A 16,371-nucleotide genomic window follows, 5' to 3' on the forward strand; every position below is an offset into this window, starting at 1 on the left:
ATTCATTTTCCCCTAATTTGCTTTCCCTCAATCTATGTAAACCACCCGGATTTAAAAGTATGAAAAGTTCACTTGGCTGGACAACAGAGCCCTAAGGATTTCTGTATTAATGAGAAGTTCAAGGGTTCTAACTTAAAACATACAAGTATCTCATATACCCAAATCAGAGGGACAGAGGATAAAATAAAATGTCTAGAAGACTCCAATACATGGAAGAAAAAGGAAGAGAAAGATAGGGGGACAGAAATAGAATGGGAAAGGATACACTAGCCTACCATAAAAGCACCATCTACCCACCTGATTGAGAGAAAATCCGGTGAGGGACAAGAAAGAGGAGGAATGGGACATGAGCTCCGAGGGCTTCTCCAACAAGGATTTCTTCATAGTCCCGGAAAAAAAGGTAGTTAAATTATGCCTTCCATTTGCTTAATATTAATCTTAAGGTACTAAACAATCTAGCAGAAGACGAGCATTTACGCATACTTGTATATACCCATCATGTACAAACGTCAGGCTTCAAAGATGTGAACTAAATGTTAATACCATGACACCAGCTAAGTGCCAGGTGCCACAGGCAAGTCAGACACAGTGCTCCTGGATGAATACTTCTCATCTAGCACAGATACCCTGGCAGGAACCAGGGACCCTTAAAAATGCTAGTTCTGAGTGTTTGTTAGCAGGAACCTTTGGGAATACACTTATCAAGAGTTACATTTAAAATACTCTCAAAACAAGATGCTGAGCTGATCTGGCAGTCCGTGCCCCCCCCCTCCCGCCCCATACCCCAATTTTAAAACACTTACAGTAATGACTTAAAGCCTTTCAAATCCATTTTGACAACTGAACTGGGTTTGTCAACATGGTTCCTAAGTAGATCTATTTGTGGTACATATTAAAATAGTTGCTAAAGTTGAATTTACATTTACTGGCCCTAAGAAAATTACCAGGAAAAAAAGCTGAATCTCTGATGCTCACTGTCATTGAACAGTTGATCAACAAAGCATTTACTAAACACCTAGTACATGCAAGGCACTTTCACACACATTGTATTAAAGGCACTTTCACACACATTATATCATTAATGATGTTAAATAGAGAAAGGATTACAGTTAAGGTTTTTTGTGAACATGAAAAAAAAAAAACCCAAACTCTAAAACACTACCCCTCCAGGCACACTTGTTCCACCATCAGCTCCACGTTGAGTGGAGGAGGGACAAGCAGAGGAGGAAGTAAGGGAGTAGGAAAGGACTGGAGAGAGAGGCACTGCCCCTGGCCCTCAAGCCACACCAGCAGAGAAGCAGCAAGAAAGGCAAACACACGGAGCCAACAGTTTCGCAGTTAGGCTTTCCACACCCCTGAGGTGCTATCACTGTACTCTTGTAGTTGATGAAGTTTCTAAGGGATCTTTTATTTCTCTAACTTGGGGGGAAAAGTGGGAGGTCTCTCTGGCCACTCACCCAGGCAAATTCTTACCGGAACTTCAAGTGCTAGGGATGGCAGCTTCTGTTATGAGAGCCATACAACTGTATTTCTCCTAATACTAAAATTAATGTATTTTAATCTTACGAATGTTTTCTTGCCTCATAAAAAACAGCAAAAAAGTGAAAGTCAGAATTGTTTCATGTTTTGTTAAGACGGAGTAAAGGGAGGGGAAAACTTCATAGCATATGCTTCTCATATTCCCCCACTTCAGCGAAATATAATGTAAATATTGACAATATACAATGCCACCCTTTGAAATGGAGAGTGATTTCTAGAGGGCTATTTTTAAAAGATACCACTAATCAATACTTCAGACTTTATTTCATACCATCCTAGTTATTTACTCTCTGTATTCACACATCTATGGCACTCCAACAATGTTTATAAGTAGAATTCTCTTCATTTTTACTCATTCTGTTTATGAATCTTGCTCTGAATTTAGATCAGGGCTCTCAGTGAACCAAACAGAAAAGAGCCACATACCGTTCAAGAATGTCACTAAAAAATCTAGAACATCTTTCATTTCATACTTTGAGTACATGAGGAAAAATCTCACTGCTCCGAAGCAGTATCAAACGACCCTGGAGATTCCTGGGTCTGGATGGAAGGTGCCACCTGGAAGTAAGTTACTTTGCCAGCACTGCATCCTGTGTGACCAGCCCTGAAGGATGCTTCTGGATAACACACACGACAAAGCTGTGACTCTGAAATTCACAGCTATGGAGTCAGAAATGTTTTCCCAGGTTCTACTACCGTTCGAAGGTTAGTCTGGGCAGTAAGGAAACAAATGGTACAATTTGGTAAAAAAAGAAAAGCTCCAGAAAAAATGAAACCACCTATTCCAAGGACTCCAAAATCTCAGGAAAGAAGCTGGGGTTAGAGCAAGGAGAATTATGTCAAATACATACAAAGAGGCTCCGTCCAGGAAGAGAGGCGAGAGGCCCCAGCAAAGCTGGGTAAAGATCAGGAGGGTTAGAAAAAATCAGCTCTTCCTCTTCCTCCAAGGCAGCCAGACTCTTTAACAGGTCCGGAGGAAGCAGAGGGGAGCCCTTGGGGTCCTAGTGACAGAAAGGATCACAGTGAGATGCAATAAGGGATGACAAAAGCACAAAGGAGTAGCAGCATGATTAGGGGAGAGAAGCAACTCAAGCCAAGGAGAATTACAGCAGACAGTACTGTGCAAGGAAGAAAGGCTCTGAAATAAACGCAAAGTGACACAAGGACAACGGTGCAAAAGATCGAGACAAAAGCAGCACAACCACTGACAAACATGGAGCAGAACATAAAAGGTTAACGAGCCTTGTGAGTAGCCAATGCCGTGGAGCAAGGGGATTAGCCTATCTTGGGCTAAGAGAGAAACAGCTCTTTTGAAATCACATTCTCTTTTGAAAATTACAAACACACCTGTTTCTCATGAATTAAGAGAGAAAGGAAGGGGAACTCCACTATCAAAGATAACTGGCTGACTTTGTTCCTCTCAGAAAGCAATTTGTTTAAATACGCAGTAAACCTATTTTTAAACTTAGATGATTCAGCCCAATTGAGAGGAGCTTTGTTTCAGAATTCTCTAACATGCTGTGTTAGAGATTTCTGCACCATCTCTCTGCCAGACCATCACAGGTCCACAACAGTAACGGAATTCTTCCACTCCCCCAGACCAAATCACACTGTGCAATTGTGAGGGGGTGACCAAGAGCCACACCAGTTACTGAGCAGCTCGCCAGAGCACTCATGTATCGGAGCGGCCTTTCTAAATGCCTGCTTGAGAAAGTCAAAATATGCAGCCCCAGACCTAGTTCTGTTGTGTCTGGTGACAGGAAAGGACACACACCTCAAATGGCATCCTGGGCACAGGATCCTGCTCTGGACGGAAGACTCCTGGTGACCGTTTGCCCCTGCGGTCCATATTTGCTTGCTGGGCCATTACAGCTCTGTTATCAGCCATGCTGTAAGAAGAATCCCAGTAGAATTCTGGGACCTTGACTTCTGAGGGATTATGGTTATATGGCTCCATGGGAAAAGGCTTCATTTTTTTCTCTAGAGGCTGCTGCTGCATTACAGGAGGTTGCAATGACGGCTCAAACAGTTTTATGGGGTCTTGGGACTGAAGGTAGTAGGACTGTTTCACAGGCATGATTTTCCCTAATGGGCCTTGAACCTGAGGGGGATTCCACAGCTGTTTGGAGGCATCTGCCTGTTGATACTGAAAAAGAGACGCTTGTCATCAAGAGGAGGATAAAATGCAATGTTACATTCAATACTCAGGAAATCACAGAATGAACATGAGGGATCTTACAACCAACAAAACTCAGCAGTCCTTTACCCTTTAGGTTTTTCAATACACAGAGCTTTCTGGGAACAGTTGGGCACTGAACTCACGTTCTCTTTCAATTCAATGATTCATGACATTAATGAAGAAATGAGTGTGCATGTGTGTGTGCGCGCGCGCGTGTGTGTGTTTTCCCCCTTCCTGCCTCAAGCTGCCATTTTTAAGAATGGTATCCTATCCTTAACACCTCACCAAGATTACGATTCTATCTCCCTTCTGTTGTTTTGTTCAAATAGGAGAGAATTATTTACACAAGGTCCTCTTCTACAAAGCTGACAAGTAGCAGCGAAGAACGGTACTTAAGATCTCGTCTCCTTTACAAGAGAAAGGGAAACATTGGAACTTTCCTAAACAGCAAAGGAATATTTTTGCATTTCCGTAATCCTTACACAGCAAAAACATCTGAAAGCTTAACCAGTATTTCTAATTAACCGAACACTGAATAACTTCAGTCTTCCCTCCTTATTTCAGCTGCACAGCACACGCCACTCCAACTTACCTGCTGGAATCCAGAGTGGTGAGGAGGGCTTTTCCCCAAAGCCGGCACAGCTTTTGTGGGGGATTGTTGCTGAGCTAGAGCTTGAACCTGCAACTGGTTTGTAGACTGTGCTGTTGGCTGAGCTGGTAGAGATGTAAGGGGTTGCTGGGAAGGTGGCTGTGGTTGTTGAGGTCCCTGGTTCATTGGCCCTGGTCCAGAGGGCCGTTGCTGGCTGTAAGGAATGTGGGACTGTTTCCCAGCTTGCACCTGGTTTCCTGCTGGAGAGTGAGCTGTAGGCTGAAGAAAGGTTCCTGGGACAGAAACACCAGCTGGGAAGGTGTAACCTGAGCCCACAGAAAATGCCACAGGAGGGGGAATAACATATGTGGGGGGCGGGAACCCTTCAAAATAGAAGAACACAGCAGCTTTAGTTCTAAAGGCATTTAGCAAAAGAAATGCAAAAATAAGTCATCTGAAGGGGACATGGGGTAGGGTAGAGAAGAGGTCCTCTAATAAATTATACAAGAACAGGGATCACCCAGCAAGTGAGACTGATCAAACATCAATCTTTAACTTGATTTCAAGAATTAAATTAGAGTAGTGGGGGCTACTATTTCTACCCACTGAGGCAACTGGAGTATTCTAAAGGTGGTCTCTGAAATGCTAGGTTTAGCAATGGGAATTCTTTCATGGTAACAAATATGCACTTCTAAATAAGCTAGAGAAATGGCTCAAAAATAACGTCATAAGCATTAGAGAAAAGAGAACTTCCTTCTACCTTTTAGCATTATGGTTTAGTAATTCTAACTCCAGTAGAGTATGAATTACTCAATTAACGAGCAGAAACTCACACACAGATGAGATTAAGTGGAACAAAGTATAAAAAGTATATTTACCTGGCCGGCTGGGAAGAGGAGGGAAGGCTCCAGGGTGATGAATGGGGATGAACTGGGAGTTACTTGCTTGACTTGGGGTTTGAGTTACAGGTGTTTTCCTGGCTTCAGACACTGGAGTCTTTCTTAGTTCTGTCTGGGATTTTACCTATGACCAACAGAAGCAACATTATAATAATCTGAAATGCAAATGTGTCAGAAAGAAGCACCTACTCTAAGAAAGTATTTAAAACCCACTATGTCAAAAAGAAAAAAAAAAAAAAGCCTATGAAGGTATTTAAATACACCTAAGTTAAAAATGGGAAAAATCAAAATAGGTTATTTGTCAATAAAAGATATTAGGGCTTAGTTTTGCTAGTCTATTTTCCTTTCACAAAATCATAAAAATACTAAACACAGAAAGGACCCGAGAGCTCATTTGTTTTACAACTGAGACATGTCTTGCCAACAGGTTAAAAAACTTGCCTATAATCTTAAGCCATGGGCCCCAGGGGCCTTTGTACTTGAATTCATTAGGCAACATATACGAATTAAGACCTAATAATGATGACTATTAACCCACAGGGGACATACTTTGGGCCTCAGTTTAATTTCTTCTGGGCAGCCTTAAGCATACCGGTCAGGCACCCCCTCCACGTGGACACCCCTTCAAACTACTTTCAGCAGTAAGGAACAGGCCCCGAGGTCCTACACAAGGAGCTACAGAGAATATGATGTCATATGCATTGCTCAAAACGAGTAAAATGACGGAAAACAGGTGACAATCACGAAGACCTTAGGATGAGGTACGGAGAGTGGTGATATACTGACTCCTGTCAGGCTTTCTTTAATCATCAGAAGCAGATTTAAGAGGGAAGGGAGGCCGGAAAGGAGATTTCAGTCTGGCTCTTGTAGGGAGGCAGCTGCAGAGGAGGAGGCAGAGTAGGCTCGAAATACCGGATTCATCCCTAGTCTCATCCCCGGTCTTAGCACTGGTCCTTTGGCCTCCTCGTTCATTGGTTTGTTCTTCACTTTTCCCCAGCACTTCTCTCCCCACATGCCTTTTCTCCATTTCTACCAGGTTTCTCTCTGTTTCTCCCTCTACTACTAATCTCAAAATGCAGCTATTATGTTATTTCTCTGTTTCCCAAGAAAACACTAGAGGTGAAATACACTGAAGGCACTATTAATCTGCAAGCATCTTTCAGTAATGTAAGGGTCCTCAGGCCTACTACAAACAAATACATTTGCCAAAATGTGCTAACAAATCAAATGGCTACTTAGGTCTTTGTTCAAACATTAATGGTATTAATGAAACCACAGAGCAGACCTTTTGTTTATATGTAATAGTCTGTATCTCTTTGGAAAGGTTTAAGGAAAACAGAGTCACAAATAACTGAGCAGTGTTTACCTCTCCCCAGCAAGAGACTTAAATTCTTGCTTTATAAATTCCCAAGAGTCAGGGTAACACTGAAGTGACATAATGCTACCGGCTGGGACAGGTATAAATGCCAAGAAAAAGAGCCTCATCTTTTTCCAAGAATATCTTTTACTTCTTACAGTGAATTAAGGAGAAAAAAAAAACAACTATAAGCCTTAATATATCCTTGGTTCTACTGGATGTCTAAAAGACCCCAAATTTCCCCATATAACATTAACGAATGGCAGTTACACTTTCCGAAGAAAACAGAATTCTCCATATAGTTAACAGGTCTGCAAATGGTCATTTCAAACCACTTAAATTGGAGAGGACTGACAAAAATGTCACATCAAGTTGAGATTTTTTTTCACTCACATTACAATTTCGAAGAGCTGATGGAGTAACCACCTACCATAGCTCTTACGTGACCTTACTATGCGGCATTCAAAGAATGCATTCACACTTCCAGGAAAGCCGATTCTCAAGGCTTTAGGAACAAAATGAAAAATCTTGCCTTTTGTGTGAGCCTTCCTCTACCTGCGTTATAGTTCAAATACAGCTTACCTGCACTGCCACACTCTGCTTTCCTGTTTCCTGTAACTTTTCTAAGGTGCATTTCTTGGTTTCTGTTTTCCTCTTGCTGTTGTCCTTCTTTCCATCATTCTTAGTTACAGTAATTCCTTTGCTATAGTCCCGTCTCACCTCTTTGGGAGGAAAACTTCTTCCTTGGTCTCTGTTCACTTCTTGCGGCTTAATGTTCTCTTTGAAGGTGACCATTGGCTTCTCTCCTGGGTCACAGTTGTTGCTTAGATTACGGCCTGTGGACAGCACTGACTTCAGTCCCGGGTTCCCGTCTGCAGCCAGGGACTCTATCATGGATGGTTCTTGCAGAATGAGGTTCTCTTTGGCTTCACTGGGGTCTTCCAGTATTAACTCTGGGATTTCTGTGATAAACAACAATTTCCCTACCTCATTTTCACACTGAATCAGCCTAAAAAAGTAAAAATAAATCCATATATGAAAACCATAAACCTAAAAAACACCAACACTGGAACTGCATATGGCCCCAACAGTCAGTACATCCCCAGTCCCAAAGACTTGGAGACAATGGGGTATCACAGTATCACATATCTCTTTTTATATAACATAAAAAGTAGTTTCAGAAAAATTTGGATTCTCAATATCGCTTAGCATTCCCATAACATTCCCATGCCCTTTTAATGTGTTCTACTAATTACACTTAAATTTACGGAGCATGTCTAAAGTACGAAGCACTAGACTAGGTCCTTGGAGTAGCAATCTCTAATTCCTATTTTACAGGTGTAAAAACTAGAGTTCAAAAGGACTAAGTTCATTCAAACATGCAACCATTTAAGTGCTGCAGTGTGACAGGAGCCTGAATACAGAAATGAATATGAAACAGTTACTGACTTTGAAAGAGGTGATAATCAACTGGGAAGATCCCAAGGACACACACTTAGGGAAGTGGCAGTACTAGAAACTTATCGGACTGAGCTGTCCTGGCCGACACTGACCACCATGCCTCTGTCAATACAAACCACCTATGAATATACCAGTTGGTTAAATTTACACAAATGTTTGTAAACTAGAGCAGAAGCTCATGATTCATGGGGGAGACAAAGCCTATTCCTCTACACAAGGCAATGTAACGGGGAGAACAGAAATTAAATGGAATATACTCAGGATCACCAGGGTCAAAATTTGATGTGTTACCCACATTCTGACTTAAGAGTTTATAGTAGCATTAAACAGAGCCAGAAACACATGCAGGGTGTGTAAGTGCATCTGGTAAGAACTACCTTGGCTGATTATCAGCAATCCATTTGCCTATAGAGATCAAGCGCTGCTGCCGTATTTGTCGTTGCTGACCTTCTTTGTCTCCTGTAATACCTTGGTGGCCTTTAGAAAAATCCAAGTTCCTAAAATTGATATAAGCAAATTATACAAAATTAAACTTCTAAAGAGATTTCCCAGGCAACCAAGTTCACCCATTTAACTGCAATGGTTTCAGGTTTTTCCATATAGACTAGCTATTTGATATAATCCACTGCATTTGAATACAAGCTCCCCTGGATTTTATGGACAATGAAAAAAAGCAAAAAAGATAACATGCAAATTCATTACATTAACATACCTTTAATTTACACTTGATCTTAGCCAAAAGGCCGAGAAGCGATAACATACCTTTAATTTAGATTTTACTTTCTAAATGAGGAGCTCAAACAAATCACAATCTTTTATTAGGAAAGATACTTTTACTGTAAAAGTTTTCATTAACACTTATGTTGCATTCTATGTCATCTGTTTGAAATGAACACTGCAAATGCTAGGGATTCGAGGGCATGCCTGCTCTAACAAACTGTTAATTATGCACTTAGGTGACCCTAAACCAGAAAAATGTATACGTATCATAGAGTATAACCTCATGGACATTTGAAAGGTAATTCAACCTGAAAAAAATAAGGATTTTTCAGATTTCTCTTCATTAAGTGCGGTCTATTTTTTTTTTTTAATTTTATTTATTTGACAGACAGAAATTACAAGTAGGCAGAGAGGCAGGCACAGAGAGAGGGGGAGGCAGGCTCCCTGCCGAGCAGAGAGCCCGATGCGGGGCTCGATCCCAGAACCCTGGGATCATGACCTTTGTTGAAGGCAGAGGCTTTAACCCACTGAGCCACCCAGGCGCCCCAAGTGCGGTCTATTTTTTTAAAAGCATCTAAGCACTGCCAGATAGTCAGCTAGATGCTGAATACACAAAGATAAATGAGAAAGAGAAATAGTCTCTGTCATAAAGAAGAAATAGGAGACTGTGAATCAATTTGATGAGTGTCACAATAAAAACCATGCAAAGAATAAGCATGGTAATAGCGGGGCTTCTTCCTTCTGATCAGCTCTGAAAAGCTTTCACGGTGTGTTACTGGAGTTGGACTTTGACAGGAATGGCAAGTGCATACATGTAGGTAAGGGAAGGGCAAAGGAGTTCTAGAGTGTTCTAGGCATAGCATAAACAAAGTCTTGTAGGAATAAAAAGAGAACTACTCAAAAATAGTACACAGGGAATGTAGAGAATGTTAGTATTAGGGGAAAGGAGGGTGGAGATGGCAGAAAATATGGCTGAAAAATCAAGCACTTGCACATGAAGCTAAAAAAGATACTGGAACCACTGGGGGTGAGTGAACTGAAGTCTTTGTATTAGTAATGGAACATTAACAGATCTATATTAAAAATATAATTACAGAAGCATGCCAGAAATGACTTATAGAAGGAGAGGGACTCTTAGTAGGGAGGTTGATTAGGAAGCTTTTTATACTCCAGGTTAATGGTGATAAAAGCCTGAACCAAAGGGAGTTAAAAGGGAGGAGTTGGATCTAAAAGGCATTTTAAACACAAACTCACAAAGACTTGGTGAGAAAGGTTAATGGAAATAAGGATTGTTTTTTTAAGAGATCACGTAGGTGGATAATGGCACACAGATAAATATAGAAAGATCAATTTTTGCTGACCAGACAGGAAAAATAAGAGTCATTTTGGGTCATATTAAACTTTGAAATGTATATGGGAGATCAGATTGTTAAAATAAGAGTCCAAACTCCACAAAAAAAGTTAGAACTGAAAATTTTGGACTTCCTATCCAAGAGATGAAAGCTCAAGACAAAAGGATGGATCTGATCACCAGGGAGAAGGCAGAGGGTGGGAAGGGCAGGGGCGGGAAGAAGTCTGGAGACTACTACTCTGAGGCATGTGGTACAGAAAAGAAAGTGAAAGAGATGGAATACAATGGCAGAGCTAAGAAAGAGAAAGCTTCATGAAGGAACGGGATCAACAGACTCAATGCTAGAGAAAACTGAATAGGATGAAAATTATAAAGTCAGTGGAGTCTGGTAACCAGGAAGGTGCTATTAGTTTAAGTTGCAGGAGGCAGAGAAATGCTGGGAGTGAAGTAGGGTCAGTAAGGTTAGCACACACTAACTATCCTTCTAAAAGGTCTGATGATGAAGACAAAGGGAAACATCAGAGAAAGATGGGGTGGTGAATTTTACTTTTTAAAAAGAACAAGGTAGGGACCTCTGGGTGGCTCAGTTGGTTAAACAGCTGCCTTCGGCTCAGGTCATGATCCAGGGTCCTGGGATCGAGTCCCGCATCAAGCTCCTTGCTTAGCAGGGAGCCTGCCTCTCCCTCTGCCTGCTGCTCCCCCTGCTTGTGCACGCCTGCTCACTCTCTCTCTCTCTCTCTGATAAATAAATAGATAAAATCTTAAAAAAAAAAAAAAAAGAAAAGAGAAAGAACAAGTTATACCTGAATGTTACTAGGCTAAAAGGAAGTAACTGGTTGTTTAAAAAAAAAAAAAAAAAAAAGATACTAGAAATACAACACAGAGAGAGGGTAACAGGTGAGGAGGCAGGGATAGGATCAAGGACACAGATGACAGAGTTAGACTTGAAAAGGAGTAAGAAGTTATTCCTCTGAAAGGAGGAGAAGAGACAAGAATGACATAAAAACAAACTGCTTTATCATCTTTATTGATATGAAAGATATGGAGCAATATCCTTTGGTCTACATTTAGTTCCCATTTTTGAGACTTCTCTAATTTCGACAACAAAAAAAATCCAGTGTATAAATACCGCTAGGGAGAAGCAATTTTCTTTTCCTTTCCTTTCCCCCATATTTGTAAAAGCACTTAGTTGTGTATTACGCTGCAGGTAAAAGCATGATATATACAAATCCATTCCGTATCAAAAAACTTGTGCTTTTAGTTGCTGTTAGGAAAATAAGACAAAGTTGGGATAGACCAAAGGTTAAGGTTCTTTTACACCCAAGCCAGATTTCTCATTTTAATGCTAGAATCACTGGTAATGAAATAAACCTCCTTGAGCTGCCACTCACCGGAAAGAAGGTCTCAAAGCCAAGAATCCTTGTAACTCAAACTCCTCTGGAAGTGGTGTAGCTACAGAAAGGTAGAAAGCAAGATTTGTAAAATTTTAATTTAAAAACTGTTATTCAGCACAGTGCTGTTCACTAAATCAAGAAAATGACAATCTTCGATTCAGAAAAAATGCTACCTATAATGCTCAGAGTTCTCTGCTCTTCTCTATAGTAATCCTGATAACAGAATTCATCTGTCAAATCCCTGCAGGTCACCTCTGGGTCCCTGACACTGTCCTCTATTCCTGACCCACTACTCAACGCTGAAGGGATGGAGACAATGGGACCTTTCTTCCCTAGCAGCCTTAAAACTTTACAGCCTCAGATCCAGTAATCACATTGTTTAGATTATCTCTTTGTTTTACTCAACGTGTTGAAAAACAACACCGACATCACCCAGGAGCAAGAAACGTAGAAACTTAGGCACTATCCCAAACCTACCAGTTTATGATCCATCATAAACCGCACTTTAACAAAATCCCAGGTGATTCATTGCAAATTAACACTTGAGAAGCACTGATCTGACAGGAGTAAAATAATCAGAAAGGAGTCAACTACAGATTGTTCAGTGCAGAATTATTTCTAATGGGGAAAATTTTAAAGGAAATAGACAATGATTAAATACATGATGGCCTAGGGCGCCCGGTGGCTCAGCTGGTTGAGCAACTGCCTTCGGCTCAGTTCATGATCCTTGAGTCCCAGGATCGAGTCCCGAATTAGGCTCTCAGCTCCAGGGGGAGTCTGCTTCTCCCTCTGACCTTCTCCCCTCTCACGCGTGCGCGCTCTCTCTCTCTCTCTCAAATGGATAAATAAAATCTTACAAATAAATAAAAATTAAAAAAAAATACACGATGGCATATCCACAGGGCAGAATATTATGCAGCCAGTAAAAATCATGTTTCAAAAATGTTTAAATGGCAAAGGAAAATGCTAATAATATAATGTTAACTTTAAAAAGCAGGTGCAGGGATGCCTGGGTGGCTCAGTGGGTTAAAGCCTCTGCCTTCGGCTCGGGTCGTGATCCCAGGGTCCTGGGATGGAGCCGTGCATCAGGCTCTCTGCTCAGCAGGGAGCCTGCTTCCTCCTCTCTCTCTGCCTACCTGTGATCTCTGTCTGTCAAATAAATAAATAAAATCTTTAAAAAATAAAAATAAAAAGCAGGTGCAAAGCTGTATCTGAAAGCAATCACAGGCCAGGTGTATATACACATAAGAAAAATGTCCCAAGAAATACTCTATCACATGAATAAGTACAAAGTATCTTTGTATGAGAGAACCATGGGTGACTCCTGTTCTTAATGTGTGAATGTCCCAGATGTTCTACAATAAGCAGGTATTACTTTAATGGAGTAATACTGTTCCCATTAGCGCCTTTAAAAAAAAAAAAAAAAACAGTAGGAATGAGGAGGAAAGAAGAAGAAAGAATTTAAAGGTATTGTACTCTTTGGACTGCTATTCAAATGTAGCTAAATAGGAGAATATGCTGCTGGGAGAAATGTTAAGAACATTACCTCTAATTCCATCCTCTTAATCATGATGAGTATAGAGTTCAAAGTCACTTCTGAGATACCGAACTTAAAGTCACTAAGTTAAACACTTAACAACAAAAGCCTGTTTTTTCTCTGGCCTTAAGCCTAGTATTGGTGAACTAGAATAGTGTCAACAACGTAAGATTGAGACAGCCCTTACCATTAGTACTTGAAAGATCCTCTTCATGGGGATGGAAACTATTTAGGAGAGAAATTAGCCAGGGCCAAATGCTGTAAATTAAAGAGACATTTCAGACTTTTTTAAAATAGAGAAGCCAAAACACTAATAAGCCATCACAATGTTATCTATAGGGCCTGGACTTTATGTATTTTTTTCCCTTGCTTCAGCATTTTAAAGGTTGTATGATTTCCTAAAACCTATTTTCAAAGATGTCTAGATAAATGATACCAAAAAAGGGTCAAAGATGTACAACAGAGACCTACTATGGCAGATCATTTCCCAGGCTCCTAATTTAATAATTAGTGAAAATAATTTGTTAAACACTAATAATGGATATTTACTAAGAATACACTGTCTAGAGAAACAACATATGTTTTCAAAGCTGTCATATACATTATCAGTTATGGAATCCATTGCTAGTTCTCAATCTGTGACAGGGTAGGGTACACCACAGACAAATTACATTCTCTGTTCAAGGGTGATGAGTATGCCTTTTCTTTATGATACAAAAAAGTCCACATACTGTAAAAATATCAAGGTAAACTGAAAGCTTTCATTTGTCACCATAAAATCAAAAGCTCCTAAGAAACATCACAATTATTTTGAGTAGAGATTATGGAGAAAATGGTGAGAACCAAAATAATTTCCAATCTTCTATGCTCAAAACAAGCAAACATAACTTAAACTGGGTGTTACTCTAAGGCAAACAGAAAATAATGGAAAATATAAAAAAAAAATCACTTCTCTTCAACTTCTAAAGAGAGAATTGAATTGGAGCATCCTGTAAGAGGTAAGAAGTAAACTGGTTTCACTTCAATTTCATTTTGAAATGTGAAAAATGATTCTTCCCCACGATGGCAGCCAGGAATGGGGGGGAACCCAGAGGGAGCCAGAAATCCTTAAGATTGTGCCTCACACGAGAAATTCAAACAAATAAAAAGCACACAAAGAGGTCTTTGGCTCAATTTCCAGAGAGTAGATAGGAAATACAAGTATTTCATTGTTCAAATGTTGTGTTTTAGGAGGCGGTTTCTACATATCTAGAACTGCCAAACAAAAAAAGCACACAAGCTAACATGAAATTCTAAGATACTTACTACTGTCTTTCATCCACCACTGCTTCCTGAAAGACCCTGGGTCTGAGTCTCAGCCAGTCCATGGAGACCTTGACTGCAGGAAGGGGATAGGCATTGTAGGACTCCTCCTGAGACTTGTTCTGGAGAGGACACTTGCACAGGATGCCAAGAAAAGACACTTAAAGGAAAAATGTATTCAGAAAGCATAAGATATTTGAAACTATGTACCAGTCCAAATTAAACTACCATTATGAGCCTTCTGCTATATCCTACTTAACACAAATACCTCACAGCTTTTTTCTAAAAAGGCATTTTTTTCCCATGTTAAAAATGTTACAGCGATAACATGATAAAAATGTTACAGGGGTGCCTAGTTGGCTCAGTCAGTACAGCATGTGAGTCTTGATCTCAGGGTTGTGAGGATAAGCCCCATGCTGGGTATAGAAATTACTTAAAAATAAAATCTTAAAAAAAAAAAAATGTTACAAGGGCACCTGGGTGGCTCAGTCAGTTTAAACAACTGCCTTTAGATCAGGTCATAATCTCAGGGTCATGGGACTGAGCCCCACATTGGGGTCCCTCCTGCTTCTCTCTCTCTCCCTCTGCTGCTCCCCCGGCTTGTGTGCTCACTCTCTGTGTCAAATAAATAAATAAAATCTTAAAAAATGAGTTACAGATATAGTTGGTGAGGGGAATATGAGTAAATAAAAGGGTAGAACTTAGGTTTAGGCCTCCAGATTCAATATTAGGAAATGTAGGACACATTTTCATATGTCACTAGTACTCTGTTACAATGATGCAAATGCCTAACATTATGTTTTCCAAAGAAGACAGCACAGAAAATTAAATGATTTAATACTTACTAAAGAGGGCCAGCAACTGTGTCCAACACAGCTGCTCATCTTGGCTATAACTATGCTGCTCCGTTTCATTGCTAAAGTCACGAAGGTGATGAAGTTGAAACAGGTTAATGACAGTGACGTGAACTAACTGCTGAGAGTTGAAAGCTTTTTGGAATAGCAGCCTCTGTAAAAGATGACAGAAATACCACATATATTATCAAGAACAGGAGCCACCTTCCACACAAGAATTAAACTGGTGGTCTGCATTTAAAGTCACATGACTAACAGAGCTACAAATAAGTAAATGTCTCCACCCTTAATCCCAGGATTTTAACGGAGTCTGATGTGGTCTGATGTTTCTTGGACTGACTCTCTGCCTTGAAAGGAACTAGCACAGACACCACAGGGCTCTTAGAGCTGTTTTTCACAATACTTTTTTCCCCTGTAAACTGTGTGTTTTTAAATATGATGCGAAGTTTTGGGCATCAGTCAATAAACGTATACATCTTAATCCATTAGAAGCGGTTTTGTAAGAGATGCATACATAGTGAAATATTAAGTTGGAACCAATGACTAGAAAGTAGATGTGCACAGTAAAAAGGAAATTTCAAACTAAAAGACTGAAAAATGTTTTGAACTGTTGGTCATATGTATATAAGTTATACATAAAGAATGACTTCCAAAATTTGTCATAAAATTTACTCTTTCAAAGGCTTGACACATTTAAAGAAACTTACTTATAAACGGAGTAGATAACAAGAACCTACTTTGGAACATAGGGTACCTGATCTACAAAGACAATAAATAATGTATTACAGGTAACTTCTACATCTTAGAAAAGTACATGCATGATCTTCATCATCAAATTCCTTTTACTTAATAACTGTGTTGTTCACAGCAATCTGCTAACCTAACCAGGTTATTATGAGAAAGAAATCACTGACCATGTTCTCAGCTGGTAGCCTCAACGTAGTCACCCTTTTACCTTAGCACCTACAGTAATTTTAGTTTATTTCCACATAAAATACTTTTCAAACACAAGTTCCTAATAAAGCTGATAGCTACTTGAGATGATATTCTCGCTTCACCATATGCTTAACCTACAGTCAACCTCCTTCCCTTTTAGGAAATGGATACAAGTGGGGATTCACTGTCACTTGGCTTATGGTGGGAAACAGATAACCTTATTTACAGTTCTACCAGCAATGACAAGAGAGCC

The 16,371-nt window shown here is 40.1% G+C and overlaps 1 protein-coding gene across 5 annotated transcripts in view; it reads right to left on the minus strand.

The window, feature by feature from the left end:
• The window catches only part of SMG7 (SMG7 nonsense mediated mRNA decay factor), a 91,844-nt gene that overhangs the window by 4,630 nt on the left and 70,843 nt on the right, over window positions 1-16,371 (minus strand). For 2 of the 5 annotated variants that reach the window (XM_045982760.1, XM_045982759.1), the window contains 11 exons: window positions 15,174-15,336; window positions 14,332-14,488; window positions 13,214-13,284; window positions 11,487-11,547; window positions 8,402-8,521; window positions 7,146-7,572; window positions 5,186-5,330; window positions 4,311-4,690; window positions 3,314-3,685; window positions 2,391-2,540; window positions 298-378 (listed from right to left, as the gene is read on the minus strand). In XM_045982760.1, the coding sequence (XP_045838716.1) occupies window positions 298-378; window positions 2,391-2,540; window positions 3,314-3,685; window positions 4,311-4,690; window positions 5,186-5,330; window positions 7,146-7,572; window positions 8,402-8,521; window positions 11,487-11,547; window positions 13,214-13,284; window positions 14,332-14,488; window positions 15,174-15,336 (2,127 nt within the window). The remainder of the gene's footprint in view (window positions 1-297; window positions 379-2,390; window positions 2,541-3,313; window positions 3,686-4,310; window positions 4,691-5,185; window positions 5,331-7,145; window positions 7,573-8,401; window positions 8,522-11,486; window positions 11,548-13,213; window positions 13,285-14,331; window positions 14,489-15,173; window positions 15,337-16,371) is intronic. The other 3 variants (XM_045982761.1, XM_045982763.1, XM_045982762.1) reach the window with 3 other exon arrangements.

Source organism: Meles meles, chromosome 17 (genome assembly GCF_922984935.1).
Source record: "Meles meles chromosome 17, mMelMel3.1 paternal haplotype, whole genome shotgun sequence".
NCBI classification, from domain to species: Eukaryota; Metazoa; Chordata; class Mammalia; order Carnivora; family Mustelidae; genus Meles; species Meles meles.